This window comes from Podarcis liolepis, assembly GCF_965112155.1.
Source record: "Podarcis liolepis genome assembly, chromosome: 6".
NCBI classification, from domain to species: domain Eukaryota; kingdom Metazoa; phylum Chordata; class Lepidosauria; order Squamata; family Lacertidae; genus Podarcis; species Podarcis liolepis.
In genome coordinates, this window is record NC_139559.1 from 95,500,318 (window position 1) to 95,515,998 (window position 15,681).

A 15,681-nucleotide genomic window follows, 5' to 3' on the forward strand; every position below is an offset into this window, starting at 1 on the left:
GATGGAACTTTGCTGAACTTTAAGAGGTGCTTTGGGGAATTTTTTTGGCCGGTGAAGGGACTGTTGGATTATTGGATTTATTGAGCAGAAACAACTTGGAATTTTAATGGCGGAATACTTCCTTCTTTGTCTTTGAAACTTGGTGGCACTCCCCCTACAGGGCTTTCGGATTATAAAATCCTGGGAACTGATCTTTGTTTTGGCTTTCATTCTACTGATTGTTTATAACTGGTTCTGTCTTTCCCATGGAACAATAGACAATTTGACCTTGAACACTGACAGATGTGTAATGAGTGGTGCAGGGAGAACAAGAGCATCTAAAGCTAAGGAAACTAAAGAGGCCAAGGAAAAAGAAAAGGAAAAGGAAAGAAAACCAGGACAATTTGTACAAACAACACTGACCCAAGGACGCCGATCGTCGGTTCCAGCTGTACTGGTGACACAGAGGGAGCAAGCTGAAATAACAGAGAAGCCCACTGAGGAAGATATGGCAGCAGGTGGGTCAGACACACTATTAAAACAAATATTGGAGCAGTTATCAAGCTTAAACCAGAAGGTGGATGACCAGTCTCTGAAAATAGACAAAGCGACTTCTTCGATACAAAAATTGACTGATCAAGTTTCCCAGCATACGCAAGCAATAGAGAACCTGCAAGGAGCAACAGCGGAAAACCGTGAACTAGCTGGAGAAGCAATTCAAAAAGTGGGAGCCTTACAAAAAGAAGTTGAAGAAATAAAAGGAGAAGTCAAGCCTCTGCACAAACAGGTGGGTGAACAACAAACCTACCTGTCAATGGTGGAATTGAAAAATCGCGAGAACAACATCAAATTGAGAGGCATTCCAGAACTTGAGCAAGGAGACTTGATTGGATATCTGACACAAGAATTTTCAAAGTTCTGGGGCATAACAGAAGATACAGACTTTAAAATTGTCTCGGCATATAGATTGGGAAGACTGGTAAGGAAAGACAGATCCAGGGACTGTTTGATAATTCTAAGATCAAAGGAAGAGAGAGATAAGATCCTAGGCCTTCATTTCAAAAAAGCAATTCAAATACAAGACAAAAGGGTGGAAATTTATAGAGATATCCCAAGACAGCTGTTGGACCTTAGAGCCACCTATACAGAACTAGCAAAATTACTGAGACACAACGCAATTCCCTACAGGTGGGAGTTCCCACAAGGATTATCCTTTACATACAAAGAAAGGAAGGTTAAAATTAGAACACCTGAAGACAACCAAAAGTTCCTTCACGATCACGGTGAAGATCTCCAAAAAGGAGCAGATTGGCTTCCACCTTTACCAACATCAATTCTGCCTGGAAGCGGGCCAACGCCTGCCCCCTCGGGATTGGAGCAAAAGGAAGACACCTCATCTTAAGAACATCTCAACTAGAACAGGATGTCCCTGCAGCTACTTAGTTGGAACATAAATGGCGGGAATTCTCCGGAAAAAAGAAGGAGGATATTTCATATCCTAAAAAAAGAACAATTGGATTTAATATGTCTTCAAGAAACACATGTGACCAGGCTCCACAGGAAAGTATTAATCAATAAAAGATTAGGCCAAGAATTTATCTCATCAGACAAAGTTAAAAAGAGAGGCGTTGTAATATATGCAAAGGAGAATCTGACACCAAAATTCTTATTTAAAGATGACCACGGAAGAATTCTCGCAATTGAAATTCAAACACAAGGGGAAAAGATTCTGATACTAGGAATTTATGCACCAAATGATGGAAAATCAGAATTTTATAAGAAGCTGCATGAGACACTGCTTGACTACCTGGACTATTCTAATATTATCGTGATGGGAGACACGAATGGGGTGGTCTCAACAAATATGGATAAATCCCAAAATCAAAATTTAACAACAGACGGCAGACTCCCCAAAACGTTTTTTGAAATGACAGACAATATGGACTTGATTGACATTTGGAGGACAAGGAACCCCTTGGGTAAAGAAGGAACCTTCTTTTCTGAGGCCCATTTGTCATGGACACGAATCGACCAAATTTGGATATCTAGAGGGCTGGCACCTAAAACAAGAAAGGTGGAAATCTGCCCAAAAACCTGCTCCGACCATAATGCCTTAAAAATGGAATTGAGACTTATCCCAACCGGATCCTTTAGATGGAGGATGAATGACACCTTGCTAAGAGACCAAGAGATCGTTAAGAAGGCCCAAAAAACTTTAAAGGACTATTTTGAAATAAATTTGAACACTACGGTCGAGAAGAGAACAGTCTGGGACGCAAGTAAAGCTGTAATGAGAGGGTTTCTGATACAACAGAACACAATAAAAAGAAAATTTTGGAATGGAAAAAAGGAAAAAATCTTAGAGAAAATAAGTGAAGGAGAGAAAAAGCTGAGGACCAAACCAAAATCAAAAGAGGTATTAAGAGAAATCAAATTCCACCAAGCACAATATTCGAAATTGATTAATCAAGAAATTGAATGGAAAATTAAACAAATGAAACAGAGATCTTTTGAATCAGCAAATAAATGTGGAAAATTGTTAGCTTGGCAGTTGAAAAAAAGACAAAAGTTAAATACAGTTACAAATTTAGAGATTCAAGGAAAAATAGTTCAGAAACCAGAAGAAATAAGGAAGTGCTTCCACAGATACTTTAAAGATCTTTATGCACAGGGGCCTCAGCAAGAATTGGAAATAGACCAATTTTTGAGAACAAATGGTCTAACTAAAATAAGCCAAGACCAAAGAGTAATTCTCAACAGTAAAATAACCCAACAGGAAATTGAAGGTGCCATTCGAAATATGCAACTCGGCAAATCTCCAGGCCCGGACGGGCTCACCTCCAAATATTATAAGACTTTGAAGGACTTTTTGATACAACCATTATTGGAGGTTTGCAACCAGATTATGGAGGGGAAGAGGGCACCGGAAACGTGGAAAGAAGCATTCATCACATTGATTCCAAAGTCGGAGATGGAAAAGACCCAGCTTAAGAACTATCGTCCCATCTCACTCCTGAATGTGGATTACAAAATATTTGCAGACATTTTAGCAAATAGATTTAAAAAAGTATTAAATGAAGTAATTCATAAGGACCAAGCAGGTTTTCTCCCTGGCAGACATATGTCGGACAATACCAGAAACATTATTGACATATTGGAGCTCTTGAGAATTAGGAACACAAGGGCCGCTTTAATTTTTATTGATGCGGAGAAAGCATTTGACAACATTTCTTGGAGGTTTATGAAGAAAAACCTGAAAGGGATGGGAGTGGGAAGGGGGTTTGAAAATGGAGTAGAAGCAATCTACTCAGAACAAAAAGCCAAACTGATAGTGAATAATGTGGTGTCGGAGGAACTCAAAATTGAAAAAGGGACACGACAGGGGTGCCCCCTATCTCCTCTGTTATTTATTTCTGTCCTGGAGGTATTGCTGAATATGATCAGAGAGGACCGGTTGGTGCAGGGTATAGTGGTCGGAGCGAAACAATACAAATTGAAAGCTTTCGCAGATGACCTAGTCTTGACATTACAGGAGCCAGAATCTAGCACAAAAAAAGTTCTTGAACTTATCTCGGAGTTTGGTCGGGTGGCGGGATTCAAGCTTAATAAACAAAAAACCAAGGTTTTGGTTAAAAATCTGACACCTACAGAGACAGAGGGGTACCAGAAAGAAACAGAGTTAAGTGTGGTGAAAAAAGTGAAGTACCTGGGGGTACTTTTGTCCACCAAAAATTTAAATTTATTTAAAGATAATTATGAAAAATGCTGGTTGGAAATCAAAAAGGATTTGGATATATGGGCAAGATTGAAACTTACCTTGTCAGGCCGAATCGCAGCTATAAAGATGTGTGTTTTGCCAAAAATGTTATTTTTATTTCAAACCCTACAGGTCGTGGACAGAATGGAATGTTTTGGAAAGTGGCAGAAGGATATATCTAAGTTTGTCTGGCAGGGCAAAAAGCCCCGAATAAAATTTAAAATATTAACTGACTCAAAAGAAAGAGGGGGGTTTGCCCTGCCGGATTTAAGGTTGTACTATGAAGCTGCAGCCTTCTGCTGGTTGAAGGATTGGTTCTTGTTGGAAAACACTGATGTCCTAGACCTGGAGGGGTTTGACAATGTGTATGGTTGGCATGCATACTTGTGGTATGACAAGGCAAAGGTTCATAAATTGTTCAAAAACCATATTGTCAGAAAATCAATATTTGCTGTATGGATGAAGTACAAGGATTTACTAGAAAGTAAAACCCCGAGGTGGTTATCACCAGTGGAAGCCAAAGTTTCCAAAAAAAGGCCCAATATGGAGGCCTATTGGCCAAAATATTGGGAATTAATTGAAAGAGTTGGAGACAACTGGAAGCTCCAAAGCCAAGACAAATTAAAAAATAAGGTGCGAGACTGGCTACATTATGCTCAAATGCAAGAGGTTTTCAAAATGGACAAAAAAGTTGGTTTCCAGGTGGAGAAATCGAAACTAGAGACGGAGTTATTAGAACCCAAAACTAAGGTACTTTCGAGAATGTATAACTTGCTGCTTAGATGGAATACACAGGATGAGACAGTTAAATCGGCTATGATAAAATGGGCACAGGATGTAGGACATAACATTATGTCTGAGGACTGGGAAAGGTTATGGAACACCGGTATGAAATTCACGGCATGTAGTGCCTTGAAAGAGAACATTATGAAAATGGTATACCGGTGGTACATGACCCCAGTCAAGTTGGCTAAAATATACCACCTGTCTGATAATAAGTGTTGGAAATGTAAGGAGCAAGAAGGGACATTCTTTCACCTCTGGTGGACCTGCCCGAAAGTAAAGGCCTTCTGGGAAATGATATACAATGAGTTGAAAAAGGTATTTAAATATACCTTTCTCAAGAAACCAGAGGCCTTTCTGCTGGGCATGGTGGACCGGAAGGTGCCAAAGAAGGACAGAACTCTGTTTATGTATGCGACAACAGCAGCAAGGATTCTTATCGCAAAGTACTGGAAGACACCAGATTTACCCACACTGGAGGACTGGCAGACACAGTTGTTGGACTACATGGAGTTGGCAGAAATGACTGGCAGAATTCGAGATCTGACCGAAGAAACAATAGAGGAGGACTGGAAAAAATTCAAGGATTATTTGCAAAAATATTATAAGTTGTTTGAATGTTAAGATTGTGCATGATTAGGAAATGTCACGCTTCCGCAACCTATTTAAGCAAAGGATAAAATAAGCCTAGATAAAAAAGAAAAGGAAACAAATTTGAAACAATATATTATGTTTATTGTGAAGGTACCAAAAGTAAACTACAAACTTTCGAAATTGGTAACATAATAAAGTCAAAGATACAATAAGTTATGAAACAAGGTAACAAATTGCTGATCAGGTTAGAACAATGAATGCAATGTTGGGAAGATGTGGGGAGGTCCAAAAGAAAGTAAATTTATGAAACATGATGTGTAACATATTTAATTTTCTTTTTTTTTTTTTTTCTTTTTTCATTTTTCTTTATATATAAAAAAAAAATGTTTCTTGCATGTTGCTATGTAAACAAATTTGTGAACCTATGAAAAGGAACGCAATAAAAAATTTTTTAAAAAAAAAAAAAACAATTTTGTATTTTTGTTTTCTTAGAAGAGTAGCAGCTCGGAGTCATTAAGTGACAAAGGTTCTGCTGAACTGAAGAAAAGTTTTGATGCAGTGGTATTTGATGTTCTGAAGGTTACACCTGAGGAATATGCGGTAAGTAATTAATAAGTAAATATTTTGCTAATTTAATAGTCTTACAGTCCAATCCTTTAAATGTTTCCACAGAAGCCCCATTAAGCTTAGTAGGAGTCACTCCCAGGTAACTGTATAAGAGTCCAGGCTTATTCAATTTTCTCTCTGCCTGTCTACACCTACATTCTCCTCTCCTAATGTTTATTACATTCAGGGTTGTTGTTTTTTAAGCTGGAACTTACCTGAACTCAGTTCCGGCACCTCTCTTCTCAATTAATAGCATGATAACATTATTTGCCAGATCCTGCTAGAAGACATTCCTGATAGGGATGATGCCTCCTCCTAGATCAGGCATAGGCAAACTCAGCCCTCCAGATGTTTTGGGACTACAATTCCCACCATCCCTGACCACTGGTCCTGTTAGCTAGGGATGATGGGAGTTGTAGTCCCAAAACATCTGGAGGGCCGAGTTTGCCTATGCCTGTCCTAGATGAATCAGACAGGACTTTCTGAAGCCTTTTACTTCCTCTCCAGGGATAGGAACCAGCCCTCTCTTCAGACCAACCGTGCCTGTGGATTGTGATGGTTAGGTCTTTTTTGGTCTGAGGAAATTTCTAATCTTTAGGTTTTCTAGTTAGTTAGGATTATTTGCTGTAAGTACGTGAGGAGGGCAGATAATGAGCTGGTTTGCAAGTAGTGCTAAAGTTTAGTTTAGGATTGGTATTAGTAAAAGGATATATTAATTATAATTGACTCTCTATAGATGCATGCTAACACAAAAGAAAAATGGCTTGTGCCTATTTTTTAAAACCCAGGGCTTACACATAAAGAACTCCAGTAGCAGAGTTTAAATCCCATTATTAGGCAGATTTAATGAAGCATAGGAATAGGTTTTTAAACCTTCTTTTTAATATGTTCTAGCTCCTTAAGGCAGCTAGCTTCCTTTCCCCCTTTTTCAGTAAAACAGAAAAGAGACTGCAAGGTAAGTTTAAAATACTTTACTTACAGTAAACTTAAACTGAAAGCTACTAGGGAAAATATAATTTACATTAATGAGCTTATTTAAGTGAAAACGATGCCCAAAGGTCTCTACTGTGAAATGTCATTTGAGTTTGTTTTGTATTGACTTGTGTTGTACCCATTACCATGGTGTACTTACTTTCAGTTGCATGTGTGTGAAATGCTGCAGAAGACACTGATTGGGTTGAATTAACGTTTATATTAAAGTTTTTAATGGCTATATCCGGGGGGGGGGGGGGAATATTGTGTACAGTGGAACCTTGGTTCTTGAACGGCTTAGTTGATGAACAAATCGGCTCCCAAATGCTGAAAACCCGGAAGTAAGTGTTCCGATTTTCAAACGTTTTTCGGAAGCTGAACGTCTGACGCGGCTTCCCGCTTGAGTGCAGGAAGCTGCTGCAGCCAATCAGAAGCCGCGCCTTAGTTTTCGAATGTTTCAGAAGTCGAACGGACTTCCGGAACAGATTACGTTCAAGAACCAAGGTACCACTGTATTAGATTTATCCAATTTGCTTATATAATGCAACCTGAATATTAAATATACATTTTCCTTATGTCATTGAGGCATCTTTACTCTTTAATAACATTTACTTAAGTATCCCAGGATTAGGCAGGTGTCATTTTTTATATCCATTATATTTCTACCCTGATTTGCACACTTCATTCAAATGGCTTATGTATTGAAAATGCTGGTTGTTATCTCTAAAACTATAAGCTGCCTGGGACCAGACTATCTGTATAACAACCTTTTTCAGTACAAGGCTTTCCTGAGTGTTTAAATCCTCTGAGAAGCCCCTTCTTTTGATCTTGTAAACATTTGATGTGTATCTGGCAGGAATTCAAGAAAGACTTTTGAACTCCCTATTGAGGGAAGCTTTTTCCTGTAGGCAGGAAAAATAATTTTATTAGTGAGCTGGTCTTTCTTCCCCTCATAGAAATAAATAATGATCTGTATTTTAATTAATTGTTTTTCACTTTGTCTGTGCTTATCTGTTTTATTGGTGGTATTGTGTATCATGTAATGTGATTTGGTTATTTGTATTGTGGGTTTTATTATGAGGTGCTATGGGCATTCTTAATGGAAAGGATCCAGTACATGCTGAGATTGTTCAGTGGGGGGAAATCTTAGAATAGCAATCATTAATTTCAGCCGCTGTTGTATTGGTTTACCAGAATTTGTGCTGGTTTTCTTCCTTTGGACAAGGCTTCCACTTCTTAAAGGAAATAAATGCCTTCTTTAGCCTCGTTGATGATGATAGATTGCTGTTTACACAGCAGACCTCGCCAACTGATGCTGAGCAAAGTGTTGGACTTCTGGCCTATAACTACAAGAAGTCGTCAAATGAAGTTTCTCCTGGCAGATCGGGACAAAGATATCACTGCTTTAGTAGCCTCCTTTTTAGCCACAATCTTACCCGAAAGGTTTCCTAATGATTCATCCTTTCGGCGAACAGACAGGACAAAGCAGAATATCTAAGTGCACACGATCACAAGTGTGACTTTATGACCCTCGACAGCTTCACCCTTGTCCTTTAAAAACTTGAAATTTTTTATACTGTGATGCCAATAAAGAGATTTGATTTGTTTTGATACTTTAACAGTGCTGGAAAACTTTTAGACTTAAGACTTTTTCTGATCAATAACATATATATATATAGAGAGAGAGAGCCCCTATCATAGTTTAACGTAATTGCTAAGCTTTCTGATGGAATTTGGTATTTGTAATTAAGACCTCTTGCTAATTCCTTAACACTTTAGGTATTATTTGTTTTGAAATTAAATGTGATTATCTAGCCAGTTTTCTACCATGTGTTGAACAGGATAGTTGTATTTAGTCACTGCTTCCAACATTTACATGATCCAGATCTGTCTTTGAAAAGGCTAGATCAGTTTACACTCCTTTTCTGGATTCCTAGCATCTAAGCCAGGAGTCAGCAAACTGTTTTAGCAGGGGGCTGGTCCACTATCCCTCAGACCTTGTGGGGGGCTGGACTATATATATTTTGGGGGGGGAATGAATGAATTCCTATGCCCCACAAATAACCCAGAGATGCATTTTAAATAAAAGGACACATTCTACTCATGTAAAAACACACTGATTCCCGGACTGTCCGTGGGCCAGATTTAGAAGGCGATTGGGCCTGATCCAGCTCCAGGGCCTTAGTTTGCCTACCCATGATCTAAGCCTCTGCCACTGTAGATTTTCTCTTTTACAGGAAGCAGAGATGGCTCTTTGTAGGGTCAAGGAACAATGGGAGGGCACACCATTTTATGATGGCCATTTCTCTAGTATTTAATAATAAAAAGCTGGCCCAATCTTGAAACATTCATTTCAAAAGGACACAACTCTTACTTTCCTTATCACTTTTTTTCAAAGGGCCAGATAACACTAATGGATATTCCTGTATTTAAAGCTATTCAGCCCGAGGTAAGTTTTTCTAATACAACCTTTTGATTTTAAATAAATCCAAGCCAGATTTCCTTATTATGTCAACCCATGCATGTATTCTGGAACTAAATATGTGTGCCAGTGTGTGTATGCATGTACAAATAATTTGTGTTTCATATTACATAATTTTTAAATGGTACCTAGTGGTGTCATCTGGAGTAATTTGGTTGACCAGTGAACTGTAAATTGGTAGGCAAAGGAAGAAAACAGTACAATGAAGTATACTTTTGCTATTCAGTTATTCGTCTTATAGATCGTATGGATTTGAACCTCTAGGGAGACAGGTAGATTTTTTTTTTTAGTTTTTGTAGTTTTCCTGAGTGAGTTTGAATGTTGAGAAAATATTTAATTCATGTTCCAAACATTCTGTGATAACAGAGTGGAAGGTTACAGATACAAGGACACTGAAGTTATTAGCCAGCCATAATTTCTGGTGACCACTAATTACAGTATTATTCTCCTCCAAGTCATCTCTGCTTGCAAGAAAGCTTGGAGCAGGGTAGGAAAGTGTTGGATATTTGGCCGAACTTTTGATTATGATGGGGTGGGGAGATTTTTTGGGCTGATGGCTGCATTATCCTGGTGGAAAACTTCTCAGCGGCCACACTCCATTAGCAGGTGGTGCTCAAACAAATGTAGGTATGGTCAGACCCACAATTCACACACATTTTCATTGAGAAGAAAGGCATATATTCACTTTGTGGAACTCCACTCAAAAACAGTCCATTTTCTGTGGACTGTTTTTACAGGCACATTTTCTGTCCTGACTGTGCAAAGTACTGTAGCGCTGACATGAAGGTAGTTGTTTCTAAATGAGAAATAATTGTAGATCAGAGCAAAGTACAGTCTTTTTGCAAAAATTTCTAAACCATTTATTATTGTTATTTGCATTTCCTAAAATTATAAACTAAATTTTAAAAAAACAGCATTCACTATCATGCATGTTTTATTTTAAAATGACTTCTGCTCTCTTTCTCAAATGAAATCATGCACAAGTGGGTTAAATAAATGTGTTTTGTTTTGGGGTGTCCAGTTTGATAAAGCTATTCCTGCATGAATAACTATTCTGTTTAAAGATGAAAATTCAGTTCTTTCGTAAGCATCCTTTAATGATGGCCTTCAAGCTGCTGTGAAATGAGCAGTTTCTTAACATAACAAATCCAGCCTAGGCTGTTTTGTTTTCTCTGAATATGTCCTTAACTTGCCTTACTTTAAGGATTTGCAATATTTGTGGTATACTTAATTCTGTGTACCTTTTTAAGCACACTCCAAATCAAATTAACGTCTTCCAAAAGGAGTTTCTTATAGGAACTAACACTGTACCTCAGTTTGGTAAATACTGCTTTCACACTAGATTACAGAAGGGTTATTGTAACAGCCTGGCAGATATAAAATACATCATAGAGGTGGTTTAAAATAATTGTTAATGTTTTATCATTGAAATTAATTAACACTGCTCCTTTAACAAAATTAGTCCTGAGCAAAATTGTTTATCTTGGAATTATTGTTGCACTGTCTAAATACTTAATCACTTCCTAATTTTAGAACATACCTATCAAATCAGCAGAATTTGGCATCCAAAGCATTTTTACTAATAAAATCTGCTTTTGAGAAATAAACTTGAAATACATATGCATTAACATTATCTTACAGTTAGCATTGAACAATCTGTGAGGTGCTGCAATCCTGTGTTCAGTCTGGCATCCTAGTAAAGACAAAAAATGATCAGAGAATGGAAGGTGTTAAAAAGCAGTTGTAGGGATATAGAGCAGGAAAGGTGGAGCAGCAGGTAGGACCTGGAGGGAAGCAGAATGCACTTACAGTAACCAGAAAAAGAGTATGAGTGACTGCTTTTATCTTGTCTGAACATCTTGGCTGCTGTCCCAAGGGAGCTTCCACATAGAAGCCTCCAGTCCCCAAGCTGGTAGCTTCCTTGCAGGTAGTGCCAGCAATTAGATCCTGGTGCAGAACTTGCAGTGGCTAGACCAGGCATAGACAGCCTTTGGCCCTCCAGATGTTTTGGCCTACAACTCCCACGATCCCTAGCTAACAGGACCAGTGGTCAGGGATGACGGGAATTGTAGTCCAAAACATCTGAAGGGGCCAAAGGTTGCCTATGCCTGGGCTAGATCAGTGGTAAAGGGAGTGCTTTGCTTCCCTAGCAAGTATTTTTTTGATATTTAGAAGCTCCTGAGTCAGACCAAGCCTATACTCTGAGATGTCTTTACAGGTGAAATCCACACCCTCTATTCTGTGGGGACATGTTGCATCTTTGACTTGTAAGCCATAAGGTGTTGAAACAATTTAAGTCTGCTATAGCTAGCATGTTGAAAATTAACTTGATGCTGATTTTGAATCACGTTCAAAGCTTAGAAGGATTTTTAAAAATAAATGTTAGAAGTGTAAGATATGAAAGAGATTATTAACTTAATGTGCAAGCACTTTATGTCCCCATTAATATCTTGGGATGGAATATACCGTATTTTTCGCTCTATAACACGCACCAGACCATAACACGCACTTAGTTTTTAGAGGAGGAAAACAAGAAAAAAATATTCTAAACAAAACAGTGGATGTATGATTTTTGTGGTTCATGCTGTGGCCACAGACATGTGATCTGACAGTGAGTTTGGAGTAGCCCAATGCAAAAATCCTGAGGATCCATGTGGATCCATGCTTTGTAACCACGTTTTTGCACCACTGCGACCCCAGCCCACAATGGGTGCGTGATTTTTTTGGTGCAAGATGTAGCCGTGGACATGCTATGTGATCTGATGGTGAATTTGGGGTGACCCAGTGCAAAAATCCTGAGGATCCATGTGGATCCATGCTTTGTAACCATGTTTTAAGTGGGGAGGGAAGGAAAAGCACTCAAGGGACAAGGAGCACGCATGGGGTGTGTGGAGAAGGATGCTGCTAATAATGCTATTTAGCGAGCTGAGTGGGGAGGAGAGAGGGACAGAGAGCCTGCTTGCTTTAAAGGAGCCAACTGGACAGGAGCCGCTTACACTCATGTTAGCGGCTCCTCTCCTCTCCCGCTTTGCTCCTTTAAAGCAAGCAGGCTCTCTGTCCCTCTCTCCTCCCCACTCAGCGGCTCTTCTCCCGCTTTGCTGTTTCAAAGCGAGCCACGGAGGAGGGAAGGAAGGGGAACCATGGATCCTCTGCTCACAACTGCAGCAGATCCCCCCTGCCACCCGTAGGCATTCGCTCCATAACACGCACAGACATTTCCCCTTACTTTCTAGGAGGAAAAAAGTGAGTGTTATGGTGCAAAAAATACGGTAATTCAATCAGCTTCACAGTAACAATTAGTCTGGTGCATGCCAGTATCCAGTCTAATAGGTAGCTTTGGGTTTACAACATCAGTGAATTGGGTGGGTCTAGGCAAGTTTTATTTTAATTGTGATTGAAAACATGGCCCATGTGACTATTTTCTTTTAAGCACATACGAATAAGCACTTTTTGTGTTTTGGGTTAGCTGCCCATTTGTTGAAAATCTGACACGTTAATAAAATATTGTCAAGCACCAACAAATACCAAGAATCAGCAGCCATATTTCAGCTTCTGTTAATGTAGCATTCATTCCCAACCATTCTAAGCATTGCTAAATTCATGGGGCATCCTTTATTAAATTGATTGGATCTTTTGACTGAAGGAACTTCAGTCATCTTATGTTCACTGCTGAAAAAGCAATGTCTGGGTGTTGTTCTAAAGTAATTTGCAATTAACTTCTTGATGGTTTTTAAAACTGAGTATGGTGCTGGAGGGATGTGGGTGGCGCTGTGGAGAGCCTAGGACTTGCCGATCAGAAGGGCGGCAGTTCGAATCCCCGCGACGGAGTGAGCTCCTGTTGCTTGGCCCCTGCTCCTGCCAACCTAGCAGTTCGAAAGCACGTCAAAGTGCAAGTAGATAAATAGGTACCCCCCCGCCGGGAAGGTAAACAGCATTTCTGTGCACTGCTCTGGTTCGCCAGAAGCAGCTTAGTCATGCTGGCCACATGACCCGGAAGCTGTATGCCGGCTCCCTCGGCCAATAAAGCAAGATGAGTGCCACAACCCCAGAGTCGGCCACGACTGGACCTAACGGTCAGGGGTCCCTTTACCTTTACCTTTACCTTTACGGTGCTGGAGGGAAACAAAAAACCAGGCTTGATTTAATGCCAAAGCAAGGACGACAAGCTCTCCTACAACTGTCCAGGACTTCCACAAGTCCCAGTGGCAATAATGCAGCAAGTTGACCATCCCTGTGAAAAACTAAAAGAAAAACCCTATTTGTAATTTAAATGTGTTGTTTCATAATAAACATTTCGGTGATTAGCATTAGCCTTTTTTCCTATTTTAATTATTGAAATGCTTAATTATTTAACAATATTTGACCAGTCAGTTTGACTGGTTTGATACCCTGCTGTGGATAACAAATATGGAATATGCAGTTGAGAGTAGAATTGGGCGTGATTATTCACAGTACTGGCTACTAAGTCTTGTTGTGTGCTAGATCCATCTTCACAGTGTTCTTTAGATCATTTCACAGCCTGGAAGGCAGAGATGTAGAAATATTGTGATCAGTTTTCTTGGCTTTTCTTGTAGCGTGTTTTAGACACACTTTGCATTATAGAAAAAAAATTCTCCATCCCCCCCCCCTTTTTTTGAAGCACATATCTCTTCGGGGGGATAGATAGCAAGGAAGTGTAAATGATGCCATTGTGATGAGATGATGCCAAGTGTCCTGAGGAGAATTTTTTGGTAGTCCATAGGTTGTAGCTCAGTGGCTCAATTCACATATAACAGCTCCCCATACTTTGGCCACTTCTACCAAAGCTTTGGGCTTGTATACCTCCCCCTCCCACTTTTGCATTCTTGGATCCTCTCCTTCATTTACTTGTTTGAAGTGGGTTTCTAGTTATGGCCTGTAGACAGCTTGCAAAGACCATAGTTGGCACAATTTAGATGCAACTGAAAAGTTTCAGCACAAACAAAACTTCGCTGTTTTGTATGAATCAAGCTGTTGACAATACTGTTTTCCTGTTTTGCATCAACTGGGCATAATAGATGCAGTTATCAATTCTGGCATTTCACAGCTGGAAAAATCAGTGGGCAGTCCTGATGGACACAGTTGGACAAATTTAAGTATTCATGACCAGGTGACAGCTCAGTAGCTATTCCTGTCCCAGGTGGTCAGTTCTGTACTTAATGGTGCATTTTCCCATTAAATAGTCTATTAAAAATTGTAGGAGAAAGTGTCAAGCCAAATCTTGCTCCATGTTATTTTACCTTGCAAGCTTGAAGGGTCTTATGCCGTTGTAACTTATTAAGAGGAAAGAACTCACATTTATATATCAGAATTGCAGTCTTATTGGCAACCATTAAGAAGAGTGTTATTTTGTGTTTTATTTGATGCACTGTGTTAACTGCACTGATGATAAAATAAGAAATTCCTACCTTGTTTCAAAATGTGGGTAAACAGTTACGTCAGCCTTAAACTATTTCTCACTGTTAATCCAGGAACTGTCAAGCTGCGGTTGGAATAAAAAAGAAAAATACAGTTCTGCACCAAATGCAGTTGCCTTTACAAGAAGATTCAACCATGTAAGTTTTCAGTTTACATGTGGCACCTTTGCTGTGTACATCAAATCATTCCATTTACATGAAGCTTTAAAAGACGCAACTTATTTCTTTTGTTAAATGTTGCTGTGTATTTGACTGCATAGTGTTTTGGATTTCCTCTCTGGCTGCATGTATGATAATTAGCTGTTTTAAAACTGTTTGGAAACTTTATTCTTATTAAGCTAGCTTGTTGTTTACATCCCTGAATTGACCGTGTTTGGAGAGTGTGCTGAAGGAATGGGCAGAAGATGCATTGGGATCTAGCATCTGATATTAGATTAGCAAGAGTTTCTGGCTCCTAACTGTTTGACAATATCAGAAACATGAAGGCCTTTTCATTTCTTTTCTCTAAACTATACTGTTAGGATTCCTGAACCGTAGTCTAAGGTGTAGGTGTGGACTTGTATATGCAGGTCACCATACTGTATGGTTCATGGAGCGCCATAGCTTTTCAACCTACTATGTTTTGAGCTCTCCAAAATACTGTCCTGTATCCCGGCACTTCCATTGCGAGGTACTTTCCCCCACCCATTTAAATTATCATTATTATTATTTTCATCTTCATCTCCAGTGGTAGGTTTGTTCCAAAACAGACCCTCTTCAGCTCCTGTGTCCCTACCCTTAAAATTAGTTTAGAAGCTGCTCTGCTACCTTTTTTAATTTTAAGTGCCAACAGTCTGGTTCCGTCCCTTTTCTATAAGCCCAGGTTGTTCCAAAATGTTCTACAGTGCCAAACCCCTCCTCCCTGCTCCGCTGTCTCATCCATGCACTGAGACCACACAGCTTTGCCTGTCAAGCTGACCTTGTGCATGGAATTGGTAGCATTTTGGAGAAAGCTGCATTGAAGGTCTTTGCTTTCAACATCCTACCTAGCAACCTAAGTTTCCTTTCCAAGACCTACATTTCCCCATGTCATT

At 39.4% G+C, this 15,681-nt stretch overlaps 1 protein-coding gene across 2 annotated transcripts in view; it reads left to right on the forward strand.

The window, feature by feature from the left end:
• RALGPS2 (Ral GEF with PH domain and SH3 binding motif 2) overlaps window positions 1–15,681 on the forward strand; it is a 106,485-nt gene that overhangs the window by 23,023 nt on the left and 67,781 nt on the right. For both annotated transcript variants that reach the window (XM_083507147.1, XM_083507148.1), the window contains exons 3-5: window positions 5,606–5,713; window positions 9,090–9,140; window positions 14,663–14,746. In XM_083507147.1, the coding sequence (XP_083363273.1) occupies window positions 5,606–5,713; window positions 9,090–9,140; window positions 14,663–14,746 (243 nt within the window). The remainder of the gene's footprint in view (window positions 1–5,605; window positions 5,714–9,089; window positions 9,141–14,662; window positions 14,747–15,681) is intronic.